At 36.5% G+C, this 21,089-nt stretch overlaps 1 protein-coding gene across 2 annotated transcripts; it reads right to left on the bottom strand.

The window, feature by feature from the left end:
- Window positions 1-1,422: 1,422 nt before the first annotated feature.
- Window positions 1,423-20,910, bottom strand: LOC133313282 (K(+) efflux antiporter 3, chloroplastic-like). 2 transcript variants are annotated; one of them, XM_061514626.1, is made up of 19 exons: window positions 20,641-20,903; window positions 19,706-20,089; window positions 18,479-18,580; window positions 17,498-17,578; window positions 17,119-17,220; window positions 15,052-15,129; window positions 7,309-7,377; window positions 7,046-7,096; window positions 5,321-5,434; window positions 5,115-5,216; window positions 4,870-5,004; window positions 4,162-4,343; window positions 3,932-4,067; window positions 3,475-3,552; window positions 3,291-3,392; window positions 2,937-3,098; window positions 2,623-2,712; window positions 2,348-2,509; window positions 1,423-1,976 (listed from the first exon to the last, which is right to left on the bottom strand). In XM_061514626.1, the coding sequence occupies exons 1-19, from the start codon at window positions 20,692-20,694 to the stop codon at window positions 1,677-1,679; spliced, it is 2,484 nt and encodes an 827-aa protein (XP_061370610.1). In that variant the 5' UTR covers window positions 20,695-20,903; the 3' UTR covers window positions 1,423-1,676. The 2 variants fall into 2 exon arrangements, with proteins under 2 accessions (XP_061370610.1, XP_061370612.1); XM_061514628.1 differs by lacking the exon at window positions 1,423-1,976 and having other exon boundaries at window positions 2,372-2,509; window positions 2,959-3,098; window positions 20,641-20,910.
- Window positions 20,911-21,089: the final 179 nt, after the last annotated feature.

Genomic DNA, 21,089 nt, shown 5'->3' with positions numbered 1-21,089 from the left:
CAATGGATGCAGACTCTTTTCCTTCCTCAATATTTAGCTCAAAAAATTGGAACCCTTGTTTGTCTGTTTTGTTGTTGTCTTCTTTGACAATGATTTTCGCCAACCTCTTGATAATCAAGTGTGTCTAATTTTGAAATTTTTTCTTGAGCCCTAAAAGTTTGCTCCTTCCTTTGGAAAAAATTTCAATTTCTAAAGTTGTGTTTGTTTAAGTTTTTTTTTTTGAAATTTTCAGCCCAATTAATTAATTTTTTTTAGTCTAAAATTAATTTTTTTCAGCCCAAAATTATATATATATAGTAAACAAAATTCTAATAAACAGGGAGGGGCGGTGGCCAACCCTAGCCCCACCCCTGGGTTCGCCTATGCCTAATCCCTCTCCCTTATGCCAGATTAAGTTATACATCGTTTTGATTAGAGCCGGCAAAACGGGCTCGGCTCGGCGGGCCAATCCGCTCAACCCGCCAAACGGAGCGGGGCGTGCAGAGTTTTTCAACCTATCTCAAAAGCGGGGCGGGGCGAGGCGGGCTCATTTTTTGGCGGGTTGATGGCGGGTATTGTTGGGCCGAGGTGGGTCAGTGTAAAATAGGTTCAGGCTGGCGGGCCAACCCGCCAAACGGGGCGGGGCGGGAGGGCGGCCCACTTTGCCAGCTCTAATTTTGATGTATTAAGGAATTCTGCTGTATAAGCTTATACTATACGATGGTCACACAAAACAACCGAAAATGTCATAACGTATAGTATAAGCTTATACTATCAGACCTTATACGTCACACCAAACAGACTCTAAATCTCACGGTGAAACGCATGAATTGAATAACTGTTTGATTGCATCCAGGTATTTATCTAAACCAACAATAAACTGGCTAGTCCTAAATGGATCAGAAGGCATGTTCAAGGAAAAGGTACTCAAATTGTTACATTATAAGCTAAACATCTCCAATACAATTAAAAAAATAATAATTCAAAACTAGGATATTTTCCATGCAGTTAAAACATATTTTTTATCTTGGTACATAATACTCATTTTTTTGTTTTTAATGTGGTCCTGGTTAAACAATTTTTTTTTTTTTTTACAAATTACACTAAATATGATCGGTCATACACTCTTGATTGAAGTATGACCGTCATAGTTTGTATAATTTGTAAAAAAAAACCTTTCTTTTGCGCAATACCAAAGACAATGAATTAATTTAATCAAAAGCTTCACACATGACACACAAGCATGAATATTTGCTGTCCAAATAGGTTGATAATTATACTTCAATAGTGATTGTAACATGAATTTAATTTCGAAGCATTGACAACATTAACGGAAAAAAATTTATTCTATAATTATGTGTTACTACATTCTAAACTCAATAGGTTGACAACATATTAAAATGTTTGCATGCTAGAGCAAGAAATAAAAATTACAATTATACATACATAGGTTTAATTACTATGCATTTTGTGATTTCCAAAGAATTCAAATGAGTATCTCAGTTGGAATGATGCTGTTCTACAAACTCTCTCTTGAATTGAGATGTTTCCTATACATATATCGTTAGCTCTGAAAAAAAATGACAACTTGCTGAAATCTTTCAGAAGTTACAGGTTAGTGCAATAATAAGTTCAATACTTTGAGATTATTTGAATTAATAACTTCAAAACTAATGGGAAGAAGCCCTATATCATTGTCAGGGTTCCTCCATGGCAGTATTATAAGGGATTGATGTGTCTGCCATATTATTCTGTTCAATAGCATCTTGAGATCCAACCCTTGAGCTTTCTTCAGTACCTTGTTTACTACATAAAATACCATTTCCTTCTAAATTCGCAGCTTGATTTATTTCATAATCTTGTTCTTCAGCATCTACTTCCTTCTGAATTCTACTCAACGAAGCTTGATCTTCTTTCTGGTTCAGTTCTGATGATTCATATTCTGGTGAAGTTGTTGCCATCGGTACACTTGCCTCCATCAAGTCATCAGCTCTCACCTTACAATGTTCACAGATCAGTTTCTTCCTATATAAGTTATTATGGCAATACCAACCACAAAAATTATAAAGAGCAAATCTAAAAAATGGAGAAATGAAGCATGACATGAGAAAGTTATCTTGAAATCTAGTTCTCAAAGGAAAAGTTTAATTTCCTTGAAAATTCATCAATAAGCCAATGCAGAAAATATGGAGGTAAATGAAATTTATGTACTACTCCAAGATGTATAATATGCAGAATTTATGTAGAATCAAATAGATATTCTATTAAGTTCAAACAAATCATCCACCTGTCAGCTGACACATACACGCACACACACTCAAAACCATATTTCAGCATTAACCCGAGCCAAAACATCGTTTTGAAGTACCTGCAGTGGTTTCATAATATCTAATTCACGTTCTTCGGAGTGGCTGATTGCTTCTTCAGCTTGTAGTTCCATGGAATCTCTAATAAGCTGACTCAAAAATGCTACATCATCAGACATCACACCAAGGCCTGTCAGCAGCTTAGAACCAAGCTGTAAGCTCGTCTGCAAGAATAAACTTAAATATTTAGCTGCAGTCTCCCCTGAAATACTAAGCAATGATTGATAGTGTTACAAGCTCCAACCATCAGGGGAGGGAAACATATTATTGACAATACCTCTGCATTTTCCAAAATGGCATCCGTTGCCCCTGCTTTCTTCAAATCTAAAAGATGCTTGAGATCTTTAGCTTTGGCATAGATTGGGATCTGAGGAATTTCATCATAAAGTAAGCAATTAAACCAAGAGAAATGAGAAAAGAGATACAGAATGGTAAAAAAAAATCAAATAGTTATAAAGCTAGTCTCATCATACTATCATAGTTTCTTTTCATTCCAAAAGCCCATTACTTTCTCCTTATTGTGCATATAAATACTCTCACGCATAACAAATTGATATAAGAAATTGAGATAAGAAGGGAAGAGATTATTACTGCAGGAAAAGTCAACCGCAACCTTTGAACAGCTTCCATAATCTTCTTTTTCCCACTGTACATAACCATGATAGCTTTCGGAGAATAGATACCGGCAGATTGAAGAACAGTCGGACGTGATCCATCCCCGTAGAGAATAGGAAAACCAAGTTTTCTAGCTGCCTGCTCAGCAGTTAATGATGGGAGAATAAACTAGATGAATGTTGGATAAAAGAGATTCCTCAATACCAAATTGGAGACATTCTAAACAGCAGATTTCTACTCAAGAATTTCAAACAACTTACAAAAGGAAAAGAAAAAGTCCTAAGCACGTAATAGTAGACAATAGCCATCCAAGTGTTCAGAAACACTGACCTTTACTACTGTGGGGTCAAGATCAAATGCCACATAAGGCCATCCTACTGCGTCACTATCTCCTCCTGAAGCCAATGGATTTGATAGGAAATTGGCAAGGACCTTTATAAAAGGAGCCAAAGGAAATAATTTTAGAAACGGGCAAGATAAAATCACAGGTTTTACAATGCATTGATTGATCTACCTGGCCCATCTGTCCAAATCCAAGAATAACAACAGGTTCACTAGCATTGAAGTTCAACATCTCAGCTGGTTTCTGTTTCTGCACATAAATTAGTCAGCCAATGTAAACTTGCAGTTAAATGAAATCACTTAGCATAACATTGCCAGGTATATATCTTCAGGAAACAGTTAAATTTTGTTCTTTATATCCCGTAGTTTCTTCTAAAGCATCTTTTTTAAGTTACTAAAACAAAGATAAGTTGATGCATAAAATCCAGAGAGAATGAAATTTGCCCCAAAAGACCTACTAATTATACAGCATGTGAATTTTCTTGTATTCTTTAGTTTCATTTCTTATGTAAGACATTTTATTTCAAATACACCTGTAATCCGTCATGGCTAATCAAAATCCTTATATACAAGGACATGTGTGTGTGCTCATAACTTCCAAAATTATACATCTTACAATAAAGGCATACATTCTCAGCATCATATTTGTCTTCAATATAACTAGCAGCCCTTCTTCCAGCTTCATTTAGAAAGGGGGTTAATGACATTGACAATACAACAACAATTATGAGCAGCTTGTTGAGCTCAAGCGGAAGCACCCCAAGCCTGATTACAAGAAGCCACAAATTTTTTTTATTAAAAACAAACCCAATATTCTCACTCAGATTGCATCAATGCATTAGGTTAAATAATTGCTTACCTATTTGCTAAGGAGAAAACTACAAATCCAAACTCGCCTCCTTGGGATAGAAGCAATCCTATTCTTACACTCTCTTGTAAAGTAAGCCCAACACGAGGACCAATTGCAGTAATGATCAATGTCTTGATAGCAATTAAACCTCCCAAGAGTGAAAGTACATTTGGCCACTCTCGCAAAAGGAGCTGCAACAAAAAAATAATATTCAATATAGAGAGAAAAACATGCTTATCTGTATGTAGTTTCATAGGGGAGGATAGGTACATTGCATAATTTCATGCAAAAAGTAAGTTCTTAAGGATATACGTTTCTTAATGCATGGATCTAACAAAATCACTATTCATTAAAAATCATAAATTCACAGATCCAGTCGTATGAAAACAGATAAATCACTTGGATGTCATTCAACCAATGATTTTTTAATAGAATAACATAAAAAGGTTGAGTGAGTGTGTGTGTATCCTGACTTAAAAAACACTAGGCAATTACTTGGGTATTTGCATTTATCCAAAGTACACCTTCAGTATGTTGTGATTTACTAGAATGTTTTATCCCAGGTGATAAAGTCTTGGGCCATTATAATATCTAGTTTGATGAATCTCGCAGTTAAAGTTGCATTGATGCACAGACACAACATTCCAATTAACAAATAATGTTTCTTAGAAAAACGAAATAACATGTCACATGTAGCACAAATGATAATCATATTACCTGCATATCAATTGAAGTTCCTGTACTTAGAAAAAATAACCCAAGCAGTAAGCCTCTAAACGGTCTTATGTCAGCTTCAATCTGGGTCCTGAAATTTGTCTCTGCTAAGATTGCTCCAGCTAAAAATGCTCCAAGCTGCATTATGACATTGCATACAATTGTCATGCAGATATTCAAACTAATGATTCTCCATTATCCCATAACCAACCCAAAATTAAAACCCTATGCTTTGGAAAATAGTAAACCGTATCACTAAAGCCCAAATTCTGTGTGACTAGTGAAGTCCCGGCAACAGTCAGCAAGCAAAGAGCAACAAAAGCCTCTGAGCTCCTTGTATCTGCAACAACCTGAATTTGGCCAACAGTTTACTGATTGGAACATATCAAAAATGAGTTTTGACATATTTTAACTTTTGGATAAAATGCCCTTGTTAAGTATATTCCATACAGACCTCGAAAACTCTTCTGAGAATGTACTTTGCCCCAAGAGAAAGCAGACCCAATCCACCTAATGCCTTCAAACTTTCTTGAGCAAGCATGGGCAAAACACTTTCCTCAGACATATTCTAGAATGAGAAATAAAAAAGCACAGGGTGAACTATCAATACATAACTAGATGCATCCGATGAGCAAAATAACCCATTTACTTTATTGGAGGATATATAATAGTCGAGATGGCCTCAATAACAGTTGGTGGAGTCAGATGGCCTCAAAAAGTTATACCTTTTGATAATAAAAGTAAGACGAAATTATCATTTAAGTGTAGGAAATGAAAAAGAACAGAACTAGCACATTGCTGTATTGTGTGTGCACACACCCACATACATGCAAACATATATACAAAGAAACTTTTGCTAGATAGTTATGAAGACAAAATCTACATACAAAGTTTATCAGGGAAGTGAAGGGTTCTATACTTTGACAACACAACTTTCCAAGATTTTGCAAGCTAAGAGTTTGACATTGATTTTATATTTATTTGGTATGAAAGTTTCTCATCCTTTATACATGTCAAGAATAAGATCACTTGATCATAGAGCCTCATATACCATATAAAGGACCAAGTTAGCTTAAGCTGTTAGGCGTAGACTCATTAATAGTTTTACATCTAGCAATGCACCAACTGCTACCATATAGGACCTTGTATTAATACCATAAACAGACACATATAGAGAGTGAGTTTTGAAGAAAAGAGACGCTGACTTTATTAGGCTTCTAACTACTGTATTATATTTTCAGATTAAGATTAGTACAAATTTGTTACAAGTGTTGTACATATTAGACCAACCCATATATTAATCATAGCTTAAATAGATAGGCTAATATACTAATACATATTCTGTCACTCCTCTTTAAGCTAGACCATAGATGTTAATCGAAGCCAGTTGGTTAAAATATAGTCAACTCGATTACAAGTAAGTGACTCCAGTCTTCACAAAACTGGTACTAATCAGTCCCTGCTACAACTTTTAACATACAAAGTGACAACTGGCAGTAATTACAAGTTCTATACACACAGGCTCAGCCTTTATACTCAGCCCATTTTGAAAGGCTCATATCCTGATACATAGTCTAAGTTTGACAATTACAAATAGTATAAATATCATCATCAAACAATAAACGTATTTTTGCATGTATGTAAAAGTGGTAGGTGGGCAACACTGCTGAGATATATAGTCCCATATTGGTTGTATGTGCAACTAATGTGGAGTTTATAAGGCCTTGGGCACTCCTACCCTTTGAGCTAGCTTTTGGAGTGGTGTATCCCAAGGTTCTTTACATGGTATCAGAGCCTCGCCGCCCCCCACTTTCTCTTGTGGAGTTTCTTAGCACAGGTAGGCTGGGCCTGTTGCATTATCCACGCTTTAAGTCCAAAGGGCTCTCGTGTGAGGGGGCGTGTTGAGATATATAGTCCCACATTGGTTGTATGTGCAACTAATGTGGAGTTTATAAGGCCTTGGGCATTCCCACCCTTTGAGCTAGCTTTTGGGGTGGTGTATCCCAAGGTTTTTTACAAACACAATAGCTGATGCCTAGACAATGTTAACCATGATAAAGAGCTCTACTAAACCTAAAACTGTTAACTCCATTTTACAACGAAGCAACCAGAAAGGCAGTATGTTAAAAATAGAAAGAGATAGATAAATGTTAGATACTGTTTATAGTTTACATCTCACCTGGCTCTCTAGTATTGGAAGAATGACTAAAAGAGGAACAACAGCTAAGTCCTGGAGATAACAAGCAGAAAAGGAAAAAAGTTAATTATATGAAAGCCTTTCTTTACTGACATTTATCAATCTACTAACGCCTATCAGAAGATATCAACAGGTAAACTAAAATAAATGGAATGATTTCTAACAACCACATTTTTTTTGTGATAAAAAACTACATACTTGGAGGATGAAGACAGTGTAACCAAGCAAGAGTGTAAGACAAAAACCTGCAAAAGAAGTATTCCAAGAGTTGCCGAACCAAATCTTGTAGGAAGCTCACCTTTCTCTGCAAGAAGCTAAATATACATGCATGATAAGCTACATTATCCATTTTAAGTTCACATATTACAATGTTTTCATGCATTGGAAATACCTAAAAGTCTAAAACCACTAATACAAAACAGACTTAGTCATTATTTTTAATGTAATTTCTTTCAATTAATAAAGTACACAAGAAAAAGCAATAGCGGATAAAAGAACAGGGCTGGAAAGAAAAGTTTACAAATCAAGAGACTGGCTTACTAGATGCAAAAGGATCAACATGATGTGGCAGGGCTAGAGGAGAAAAATGACATAATCATTAACTAGTACTACTAAATCAGTATTATCTCCAAAATGATCAATAAGATCCAGAATGGAATGTAAAGGTGGGAAGGAAGGATGCAAAGAATTCCAGCTATCAAACTTAGCTATATTTTTTAGTTGTATTAATGTAGAAAATCAGGATTAAAATCTTTCCTCTTTTTATTTCCTATTAATTAGTGATTGATTTTTTCCTTTAATAGGAATTTGAATTTTGAATATGCTTCTATAAGATAGGGCTGATGACTTATTGCTGATCATTCTTATCCATTTTTTTTCCTCATTTACTCTTGTATAAATAACCTTATCAGTGTAAATTAAATGTATCAATTTTTAGAAAAACCTTTGTTTTATATCTTTCAATATGGTATCAGAGCGGATTCATTGCTCCCCTAGATCAGTCATCCTCAAGGCTAGGAATATTGTTCCCGTATCATAAAACACTATTCCACCACTTCCTAAAAAACCCTAGGTCAACTTTAAAATTCAAAAGCCTTTTAGATTTTTTTTCAGTTCTGTCACAGCCAAATGCACACTGTTCACGACTAGAGTATTGTTCACGCCCGGAGTACTGTTCGCGTGGGAGTTATTGTTCACGACCAAAGTCACTTTTCATGCCGGAATCTTCATCTGCGAAGGCCTAATCACCAAAGTGAGGGCACCAGTCACCGCAAAATCAAATTCTGAGCAGAACCCAAACGGTCACCACCGTCAGATGCTCGAGCTCTTGTGTTTACCATGCATGTCCTAAATATCTGTGGAGAGAAGCTGTCTTGACTACAGCATACCTCATCAATCAGATGCCTTCTCGTGTCCTAAATTTTCAATCTTCTTTATCTCATCTTACCCACACCTTTCATTCTTTCCGGGCTCATTCTTCTCTTCCTCCTAAGTTGTTTGGCTGTATCGCTTTTGTACATATTCCTCCTCATCCAAGGTCCAAGCTCGATCCTAAGTCTATTAAATGTGTCTTCATAGGATATCCTCCTAACACCAAAAGGCTACAAGTGTTACTCACCTTCTCTTCGTAAGGTCTTTGTTTCTATGGATATCATATTTGATGAGAGAGAATCCTTTTTTCCTTCGACTACTTTTCAAGGGGTCTCTATTGGGGTAGATGAAGATAAGTCTTGGAAACCAAATAATTCTGTTGTTTTACCTTTGCTATTGGAGACAGGGGTAGTCTTTGTGCAAAAGACAGGGGGAGCTATTATGCCAGAGAATGGAGATCCTCCCGATAAATGGGAAAAGTTTTACAGCAAACGAGAATCACCTCAGGAGCCTCTAGATTGGCAGGATTCTGACTTGAGCCTTAGTTCCAGCAACACTGATACAGCTGACCTAGATGTGCCTATTGCTCTCCGAAAAGATACTAGATCTTGTACTGCTTATCCTATTTCTCATCATATCACGTATGAAAAGTTATCTGTAGGTTTTCGTGCTTTCAACACTATGTTAGACAGTACAAAAATACCAAAAAAAATCCAAGAAGCACTTGCCGATCCAAAATAGATAAAGATAGTCTTTGAAAAAACGGATGCACTCAACAGAAATGGAATTTGGGAGTCTGTAGCATTACCCAGATGAAATAAAATATTAGGTTGCAAGTGGGTGTTCACAGTAAAGTTTGATACAGATAACAACATCAACAAGTATAAGGCCAGATTTGGTTGCTAAGAGATTTACTCAAACTCATAGGACAGACTATCAAGAGACATTTGCCCCTGTTGCCAAATTTAACACTATCTGAATTCTTCTATCATTCGCTGCCAATCTTGATTGGCCCTAGCAACAATTAGATGTAAAGAATGCCTTCTTGAATGGTGATCTACATGAAGAAGTTTATATGGATCCACCACCTAGTATGCAAGTTGAAGAAGTCTCTCTATGGTCTTAAACAATCCCCTAGAGAGTGGTTTGAGAAGTTTACTCAAGCTGTTAATGAAAGAGGATTCCTCCAAGCTCAGACTGATCACACTTTATTTTTAAAACACTATTGGTGGTAAAATTACTATTCTCATTGTTTATGTTGATGATATAATTGTCACAGGTAATAATTGTGAGGAGATAAACTCTTTGAAGAAGAGTTTAGCTGATCAGTTTGAACTGAAGGATCTTGGATCTCTCAAATATTTCCTGGGCATGGAGATTGCTCGAAGTAAGGCAGGGATTTCCTTAACACAAAAGAAATATATTCTAGACCGTTACAAGAAACATGAATGTTTGGGTGCAAGCCAACAAAGACTCCAATTGAACCCAATATTAAATTGGAAATTGAAGATGCGAAAGAAGTTGACAGTACCTAAGATGAGTGAGGAAGTTGATCTACTTATCTCACACTTGGCCTGATATTGCATTTGCAGTTAGCATGGTTAGTCAATTCATGCATTCTCCTAAGGAAAAACACCTACGTGCAGTTTAAAGAATTCTCAAGTACTTCAAAAAAAAACCCTAATCGAGGATTGTTCTTTAAAAGGGGACACAAGAGGATGATTGAAATATATACATATGCAGATTGAACCGGCTCTGCATTGGATTGAAGATCCACTTCAGGATATTGCACCTATGTCTGATGAAATCTTGTGACCTGGAGAAGTAAGAAACAAACAGTTGTTGCCAGGAGCAGTGCAGTAGCAGAATTTCGGGTACTAGCCCATGGTATTTGTGAAGGAATTTGGTTAAGAAGACTCCTTGAGGAATTGAAGATCTCTTTTTCCCTACCTGTTAGGGTGTATTATGATCATAAGACTACTGTCAATATTGCTAAAAATCCAATTCACCATGACATAACAAAACATGTGGAGGTTGATCGCCACCTTATCAAAGAAAAATTAGAAGAGAGTGTAAAGAACCAATTCAACCCATAAGCTTAAGCTGTTGGGTGAGGGCCTTTCTAATGATTAATATTATTCTCTAACACATCCCCCCTCACGCAAGATCCCTTTGGGCTTAAAGCGTGGATATTACTGTTAGAAATAATATTAATCTATTATTATTAGATTAGTCTAGATTGTGGGCTTGGCCCATTAGGTCTTCCCATTAGGTCTTTTAGTCTCTGTAAATAGAGAGTCTTCTTGTACAGTTATACACACTTGAATATACAATAATATTCAGATTCAATTTGGTATCAGAGCTCTCGATCCGAGGGCTCTGCTTCCGCATATATATCTTTTCCTTTCTTATTTACTGCCGTGCATCATACCAGCAAACCCTTTTACCGTCGTGCATCATACCGGCAAACTTTTTCAACCCTCCGAACATTGTTAGACCCTTTTTCGATCTCAGATCGTCATCCTCCTTCATTATTTGACCGGAAAACACTGTTCACATCGCCAGAAACACTGTTCCGTCACTGTTCATCACTGTTCCGGCCACCTTTTCGGCGAGAAACCACGCGATCAGGATCCCCTCACGCCGGCGACCGTTTCTGTCCAAGACCCGTCCCAAACGGCCTCAGCACGCGCCACCATAGCCGTCTGGGTCATCCAAGTCTCTCGAAGCTTCAGCATATGGTTCCTTTTTTGTCAGGTCTTAAGTCTTTGAATTGTCAGTCTTGTCAGCAGGGAAAACATACTCGCTCTTCCTTTGCTAGTAGAGTCAATAAGAGAGCTGCTGCTCCCTTTTCTATTGTTCATTCTGATATTTGGGGTCCGAGTCCGACTATGTCAGTTTTGGGTTTTCAGTATTTTGTAACCTTTATTGATGATTTCTCCCGTTGCACTTGGGTTTATTTAATGAAAAATCGTTCTGAGTTATTTTCAATTTATCAAAAGTTTTGTGCAGAAATAAAAACTCAATTTGGTGCCTCTATTCAAATCTTGCGCAGTGATAATGCAAAAGAGTATGTGTCTCTTGAATTTTCTAAATTTCTGGATACACATGAGACGATACACCAGACTACCTGTCCCCACACTCCACAACAAAATGGAGTCGCTGAACGTAAAAATAGACATCTAGTTGAAACTGCACGTACCCTTCTCATTCATATGAACGTCCCACTCCGTTTTTGTGCAGATGCTATTATCACCTCATGTTTCCTTATCAACCGCATGCCCTCTTCTGTGCTAAATAATGATGTTCCCCACAGTATTTTGTTTTCCGAAGCACCTTCTTATCCTCTGCCTTTACATATTTTTGGCTGTACTTGTTTTGTTCATGATCTTACTCCAGGTAAAGACAAGTTGACATCCAAGGCCTTCAAATGTATTTTCCTTGGGTATACACGTTTTCAAAAAGGGTATCGTTGCTATTCTCCTGATCTCAAGCGTTATATCGTTTCTGCTGATGTCACTTTCCTTGATCAGCAGCCTTTTCACTCTACTCCGTCTCCAGTGTCACAGGTTGATCAGGTCCTTCCTGTTCCTTTTCTTGACTTGTCTTTACCAGCTGCAGGTGACCCTATTCCAGAGGAGCAACCCATTACCTCCATACCTGCATATCGTCCTCTCCTCACATACCAGCGTCGTCAGCCTGCACCTCCTCCGACTTTGCCTCTTGATGACTCATCGCCCTTTCCCGTCGGCTCTTCTCCTCCGGATCCTTCATCAGAGACTCCTCCCATTGTCCTTCGGAAAGGTATTCGATCCACTCGAAATCCTCATCCCTTTTATTCTTTCTTGAGTTATGACAGACTTTCTTCACAACATTTTACCTTTGTTTCTAGTCTCTCTTCTGTTTCCATCCCTAAAACCACAGGTGAAGCACTATCTCATCCAGGGTGGCGCCAGGCGATGCTTGATGAAATGCAGGCACTTCACTCTAATGGCACTTGGGGTCTTGTTCGTGCTCCTCCCGGCAAGTCTGTTGTTGGTTGTCGATGGGTGTTCACAGTTAAAGTTGGTCCTGATGGCACTGTTGATCGCCTTAAAGCTCGCTTAGTGGCCAAGGGATACACACAGATCTTTGGTCTTGATTATGGGGATACCTTTTCTCCTGTTGCTAAGATGGCTTCTGTTCGCCTGTTTCTTGCTCTTGCCGCCATTCATCACTGGCCCCTTCTCCAACTTGATATTAAGAATGTTTTTCTACATGGTGACTTGCAAGAGGAAGTTTATATGGAGCAACCACCAGGTTTTGTTGCTCAGGGGGGAGAGTTCTGGAATGGTATGTAAACTTCGGAAATCTTTATATGGCCTGAAGCAATCTCCTCAGGCCTGGTTTAGCCGCTTTAGTTTAGTTGTTGAATCCTTTGGCATAATCAGAAGCAAAGCCGATCATTCTGTCTTTTACTGGCATAGCTCTTCTGGCCAGTGCGTTTATCTCCTGGTCTATGTTGATGACATTATCATTACAGGCAGCGATCAGACCGGGATTGATCAGTTGAAAGAGCATTTATTCAATCAATTTCAGACCAAAGATCTTGGCAGACTTCGATATTTCTTGGGGATCGAAGTCGCACAGTCTAGGCGGGGCATTTCCATCTGTCAAAGGAAGTATGCACTGCATATCCTAGATGAGACTGGCATGTTAGGATGTAAACCCATTGATACACCTATGGACCCCAATGTTAAGTTATTACCAGGACAGGGGGAGCCACTGCCAGATCCTAGTCGCTACCGCCGACTAGTTGGAAAATTGAATTATCTTACTGTGACAAGGCCAGATATCTCCTTCGCAGTGAGTGTTGCAAGTCAATTTCTTGATTCTCCCTGTGACTCCCATTGGGATGCAGTTATTAGAATTCTCCGATATATTAAAAAGGCGCCAGGAAGAGGTTTATTATACACAAATAAAGGGAGTTCAGAGATCTCTAGTTATTCAGATGCTGACTGGGCAGGTTCTCCTTCAGATAGATGATCCACCTCAGGGTATTGTGTTCTCTTCGGAGGAAATTTGATCTCTTGGAAGAGTAAGAAGCAAACTGTGGTCGCCAGATCCAGTGCGGAGGCAGAATATCGGGCAATGGCAAATGCAACCTGTGAGCTCATCTGGCTGAGACAATTGCTTAAGGAACTCCATCTCTGTGAACAACGGCCTATGAAGCTCATTTGTGACAATCAAGCCGCTTTGCATATATCCTCTAACCCAGTCTTTCATGAGAGGACCAAGCATATAGAAATTGACTGTCATTTTGTTAGAGAAAAGATCCAGTCAGGGGAGATCGAGACAGCATTTGTCAATTCCAATGATCAACTCGCGGATGTATTCACTAAAGCTCTTAGAGGTCCCCGAATAGATCATATTTGTAACAAGCTGGGAGCTTTTGATATATACGCACCAGCTTGAGGGGGAGTGTTAGAAATAATATTAATCTATTATTATTAGATTAGTCTAGATTGTGGGCTTGGCCCATTAGGTCTTCCCATTAGGTCTTTTAGTCTCTATAAATAGAGAGCCTTCTTGTACAGTTATACACACTTGAATATACAATAATATTCAGATTCAATTATTACACAGGCCCAATTTTTGTTTACCTTGTGCTTATTTTAATTCCACTAGAAAGTGGGAGCGGTGATTATCGAACTTGTGACCTTGTGGTCATTGAAGCTTTGATACCATGTAAGGAACCACTTCAACCCAAAACCTTAAAACTGTTGGGTGAGGGACTTTCTAATGATTAATATTATTCTCTAATAGATAGAAGTGTGTGTATAATGTATATTCCTACCAAAGAGCAGACTGCAGATATCCTCACTAAAAGCCTACACCGGCTACCCTTTGAAGACCTTATGGCAAGTTGGGAATGATCAACATTTACCTCCCAACTTGAGGGGGAGTGTAGAAAATCAGGATTAGAATCTTTCCACTTTTGTTTCCTATTAATTAGTGATTGATTTTTTCCTTTAATAGGAATTTGAATTTTGAATTTGCTTCTATAGAATAGGGCTGATGACTCGTTGCTGAGTCATTCTTATCCATTTTTTCTTATTTACTCTTATATAAATACTCCTATCAGTGTATATCAAATGTATCAATTTTTAAAAAAACTTTTGTTTTACATCTTTCAATAATTAATTATGAAATATGACGACCACAAGCTCGTGCTTTTCCACTGATACATTTCTCCAAAATTTAAATGCAATGTTCGAATGTGAATACCGGTATAAATATTTTATAAAAGCATGGATGAATTTGTTAGTATTAATCTAAAGAAATTAACCCTCTAGCTTTTCCTCGGATCTGTCAATAGTCATGTAACACATTTATTTCTATTAGTCACAGGCATATTTATTTTGCTTTTGATCCAACTTTAAAAAAAATGATTGTTCCTATTTATTGGAAATTTGAAAAATAAAAGCACTATAGTAAAAAAATGTTGTCATAAGTCAAAAACAAAAGGTGAAATATAAGTACAACTACCATAGATACAGCACAAAGTACTATGGATACATCAATATCATGTAATTTGTACAAACAATGTGACAGAATTAGCCTTGCTTTACAAATACCTGTAGAACAAAGGCAGAAGATGACAGAGAGAGAGCAGCACCGATCACTACAGCTTCATCGACACTTCTGATGTTCACCTATGAATATGTTCTCAAAATAAATTAAAGATTAAAAATTGAAGCCTCTTCTAGTTGTCTTCATACTAAACCTTTCCATATCAAGCTATAATAAATTATCTTTGTTAACAACTAAACATCATAAAAGATTAAGCTGTTTGGTGTAGGTCCGCAAATGGTTTTTAAATCTAAGCTGCTTACACATGCAAAAGCCCTTTAGGCGTAGACAAAGCATGAGTCCACTTAACTTTGAGCTGAAACTATAATTTAGTTATAGAAGAATAGAAACAGTAAGGATTGAACTCCATGTCCTACTAGGTGGAGTCAGCTACATGGATCAAGCATGTAGAAAGTGGGGTTTCAATTATTGACTTAGGGCAGAAGGGATTATCTACCATCCTGTCAACTAGGACCTTAAAAATGTCTAGGGAGTGGGAACCACTTGGCCTAAAGGCTCAAGTTTTAGGCAAGGGTCCATGAATAATTTCTCTGACTCAAACAAAATTTAGAAGCTTCACTATAAAAAATTCAAAGCCTATAAGCACATATGAAGCTTCAATGGATAACCAATATTAATAGCTCTAGTTCCATCGTTCAAAATACGTGTACACCAGAATGCTCCACTCTTCTAGACAGAGCACAAATGCTTTTGAATCTTATTTAAAAGCCAGCATTCAATGGATATTGACTACCAAATTGAGAATTAGAATCTTCACTAGATCAGTAATTAATGTGCAACAAAATAATATATTCAATGCTCTTATACACTAGCAATATCTTTTTACCAATCGTAGCTTTTGAATTAGAATGATTAATTTTCCTAATATGTAGTGGCTAGGAGCCATGAAACAAATGGATCAAAAGAGAAAAAGGGCATAACATAGCAACTTCAATTGTCAAGTAGAACTTGTTTGATTTGGAATTACAAACTTTTTGCTAGGATTTAACAAATTCTTTTGGATTGAAGCGACTATAAAGAGAAAAAAGGCAAATCCCGGTGTACAAGACTCTCGAGTTGTGAAGGTTGGGGTGAGGGTCGATTGAACACAACCTTATCCTTACATTTTTGCACAAAGGCTATTTCCCATACTCGAACCCATGATCTTCCGGTCACAAGGAACAACCTTACCGCCGCTCTAATATTCGCCCTCGGATTGAAGTGACTATAAAGAAATAATATTTTTTTCCCTTTTTCTTTTTCATCTGAATTCTGAAAGGGTATCAATTACGCACCAGAACTTACACGGAAACCCCAAAAGTGAAGCTCACAATGTAAACCACCCAATTTATTTCCTTTTATATATCAATACAATCATGGCAGATCATTGACCTACATTAAATTACAAAACTCTCTTCATCCAAAGAAGCTTAAAGGATTCAGGAGTTACTAGCCTTATTAGGAATAGTAGTTTGAAAGAATATTATTCACTTTATTTCATTTTTCATATGAATTTATGGTATAAATGTTGTTAGCCTAATATCAAAAGAAATTAAGCATCTAGTAGCATTATTGTCTTACTTCCATGATATATAAACTGACAAACACGTCATGAGGCATTTAAAGGCAATGTTTCTTTTAAGAGAGAGCTAAACCAGATTAATGAAGTAAATTGGCATATGGTCAAGGAGACTTGTGTTTTGCAAAACCATCAAATCAGCTACATCACTAACAGATAACAAGAAAAACAACAAACAAAATCTTATCCCACCAGGTGGGGTACATCACAGAAATACTAAAAGAAATATTAATCCATGACCTCCCATCCCCTTCATAAATAATCATCACACCTAAAAGCTCAAGTTGTTAAGCAAGGGTCACTTTAATGGTTTTATATTAGACTTCTCTAACACTCTAAACTTGTTTACACCAATACAAAATCCATTAAATTTCTTAATTGAAAGTTTCTGTGTATGCATTTTGTTTGTCTTTCCAAAGAATGACCGTAATTTATAATAATGAAGAAGTACAAACATGAAACAGAGATAAATTGTTAGATATAGAAACCTCACCAGATCTGACCTTGAGTGGAAAAGGAATTGTAAAATTTGTGTTCCAATGGCCCCATTTGGTGGAAGTTCAAAAGCAGTAAATGCTAAAGTAGATAGTACAACCTTCAAAAGTTTTTAAATGAAAGTTTAAATAAGGACAAGAAATGCCAAGATGTAATTTTATAGATGTTAAAGAAGGAATTAGAACTTTCCTTACAAGTTGTAGAACAATTATAAAGAGTGATAAAAAATATATATATATGATAAATCAATAGCAAAAGGCATCATCTACGTTCAGTTGTAATCTTTAACAAAGATGAGGCTAAACAATGAGCGACTTGAATGAAATGGCTGAAGAAATTTTCTTACTATGCCCATTATTACTCCCAAAGCATCATACCTGAGCCAATCCCATCCCAAAGGCATATTTTGCAAGCGCTTTCAGACGTGCAAGTGAAAGCTCTAAACCCATCTCAAACAGCTGAAAAGAAATGGCGGTACTTCAGAGTAATTATAGACCATGTATATCAGGAATTAGGCTGATGATTATCACCATGTAAAGAATATAGGTTATCTGTACTTATATTTGAGAGTTTTAGTAGGTTCTTCCAATCATATTTTAATGTGCATGCTACCTTTGTTAACAAGATAAATGAAAACAACAGCAAAAGTGCTACTGCTATGGTTAGGTTCAAGCAATTGTTATTTGTTATGTTAAAATTTAAAATATAAAAACCACTCCCCATTAAACCCCGACTAGCCGTATTTGCAAAGATATTGTTTCCCGAATTCAAACAGGTGACCTTTCAAAAGGAGAAGCTTTACCACTGCTCCAGGCTCACTCCCTCGTTGAAATTTAAAAAATAAAGAATAAAATAGGTCAATGACTACGAGTTTGGGGACCTACATAGAAAATAAAGCAATAAATAGAGATGGAAATTAAGATTACAAGAACAAAGACACAATACGGAAACTATGTTCTGTAACAATTCAAGTTGAAAATTATGGTCTTTAAACAACCAGAGTCCCAGAAAGAAAAACTCAGTTGAGATATCTTCTTTTATTAAGGGATATACAAACCACACTACAACATTCTTCATGCACTCCGTCGGCACCTGGTGAAAGTTAATCAATAAACACCTGACTATAGAGTCCTTCTAAACTCTCTTTATATACTCATGAAAACACAGAACAGTAAATGACCGGCACTGGATATTGATTTTAATGTGAACTATTAGCTTATAAGAACTATAGTAATAACATGCTAGAATATGTTGGATGTATGACAGTTTCAATGCTCCATTTGAGGATGACAAACAAAAGAGAAAAAAAGCAATAACAAGAGTAGCAGCAAATGCACCTTTACTGAGATTCATCTTACCAAGAAAAGGATCCCCCATTCAGACAAAATTTTAACATCTGTAAGGTTTCTAATTAAACCAAACTGATTGAGCACCACCCCAGCAAAGAAGAAACCAAGTATCTGAAAATGACAACCATTGAATTTATTTCAATTATAAACATATGAAAGTAAATGGATAAAACCGAATCTAATTCCACAATTATGTGTGTGAGATTCAACATGCATGTTAATAAATATTAAGTAGCTTTAGATATAATTTTTTTCTACAATTCAGAATAAAAATAACAAACTCATGTCTTCACTACAAATCATTAATTTCAAATTTCAATAAACTAAAAATCTAGACTTTTTCAATACATAGAACTATAATCTCAACTTCATAGAATGGTAAAGCTCACTTCAAAATTTGTTAAGTACAGTGATGACAACGAATATAATACTGATAACTGATGGGAATTGATTCACAAACTCCAGAGCAATGTTGGTAAAAAATACATTGAAGCATAACACTTCTAGTAGTTATGTTGGTGTATAAGTAAAAGAAAATAACATTAGATATAGAGTTTGCTATTAAACGGAGTATCTCCTATCTACAGCTATTCAAATTATCATCAAAACTTAAGTTGCGCATCTTTCTCTCTCTTGATGCCTTTGTTTGTGTTAAATATCAAGACACAAAAGGTATTGATTGTAATCCTTGTGTCAACTACACAAAGGAGGTTCCATTTATATATCAAACCAAATGAGAGATACAAAGACATGTACACAATGTGGGACCTCTACAACACTTCCCCTCAAACTGGAGCATATAGATCATGTGAACCAAGCTTGTTACATATATCATCTATCCTAGGTCCTCTCAAAGACTTAGTGAATACATCAGTTAATTGATCATTTGAGATAGACTGTCATTTCGTTAGAGAAAAAGTTCTCTTAGGATTACAATCAATACCTCTTGTGTCTTGATATTTAACATGGTATCAAAGCAAATGAGAGACACAAAGACATGTAAATAATGTGGTAACACTATTTACAACAACAGTTTGTATCATTTACAAAGAATGCCTTAGTCCATTTAAAGTAGTTAAACTAATACAGGAATTTAACCAAATTAATGCAGAGCATTATGTCATAACGATTATGATGATTTGTAATATGAGATTATCCTAATTTCAAGAGCATAAATTTTATATTTATTTTTTTTAGAAAAAAAAAAAGAAAAGTAAAACACCAAGAACTTCTTACAGGACTGGCTTTAATTGACTTGAATGTGGGCACAATTAAGACAGTCACAGCCAAGAAAGTAAGAGTATCCAATCCCAAATCATTGATGACATCAACAGCACCAGCAACATCATATGCTACATTAGTCTGTAACCGTTCCCAACGTAATGGCCTACACTTAGAGAAATAGAATCCTTTCCAACCAGAAAATGATGGAACATTGAGATGTCTCCTTTTAATGAAATTTTCTGACACAGAAGTCCCATGAAATATCCCGTGACTAACACCACGTGACAGTAGCGGCACTTGCTTGTTAACTGAATAAAGCATCAAAATAGAACTTCTACAGAATCGTGAAATAGCATGAGAGTAACCCGGACTCTTTTGTTTGGTAAGGTCATATCCCTGCAACAAAAATAATGTTACAAAATGCAAAGCAAATTATAGAACAAGCAACAACTATATGAATATGGATTAGATTACGCAACTCCATCAATATAATTCTAATATGCACTACATTAAAAAACAATTTCAAAGTTTAAACACAGTAAAGAACCAATTCAACCCAAATTAATGATTTTATATATCTCAACACACCCCCTCACACACGAGAGCTTACTGGGCTTGGAGGGTGGACAATGCACAGGCCCACCTATCCGTGGGATCAAAGAAATAATTATACTTAAAAGAAAGTGGGGGACAGTGAGCTCTGATACTAACCAATTCAACTCAAAAATTTAAGCTATTGAGTGATACTACATTAATGATTTTATATAAGAATGTCAATTTCCCATTTTTTTCTTCAATTTCTTGAAGGGAAAAGAAAAACTCTTGCAGCTGATGTGTGCATTACTCAAATAACATAATCTACAAAACCAATATCTGCATTACTCAAACCTCGCAAAACCAAAAACCAACCCAACAATGATAACAAACGAAACCAGGAGAGATGTTACCTTAAAGCTTTGGCAATAGGTTAAAGAATCCAACATAGTGGTAGTAGTGCTCATGAAGCAACAAAACCCAACTCGCGGAAGCTCATTTGCGTTTGCTTGTTCCGCTTAGAGACACCCAGATAGAATTTGAACTTTCTTGAGAGAAATAAACAAAAAAATAAAATAAAATTGAGCTTTCGAGTGTCCTGTCCCTCGCTGCCTCAAAAAATAGAGGTTGATAAGAGCACACGTAACGTAGAAACGATAGGGAAAAGATTGAAACTTTTGCAGAAAACGTTAAGTGTCGTAGAAAAGGATTCGGATCAGCTAAGAATATGAGATATATGTATGTCTGATGTGTCTGAGAATGGAACACTTGGACTAAGCCACCACAACAATTTTAGTTTAACGTTTACGCATCATCACTGATGTGGAACTGGTGGATCACAAACACCGCTTAGATTTTTCAT

Source organism: Gastrolobium bilobum, unplaced genomic scaffold, assembly GCF_033153095.1.
Source record: "Gastrolobium bilobum isolate Gb01-03AN ecotype WA unplaced genomic scaffold, APGP_CSIRO_Gbil_v1 utg8451, whole genome shotgun sequence".
Lineage (NCBI taxonomy): Eukaryota > Viridiplantae > Streptophyta > Magnoliopsida > Fabales > Fabaceae > Gastrolobium > Gastrolobium bilobum.
Note: the sequence above shows the minus strand (reverse complement) of the source record. Positions and strands in the feature narration are given on the sequence as shown.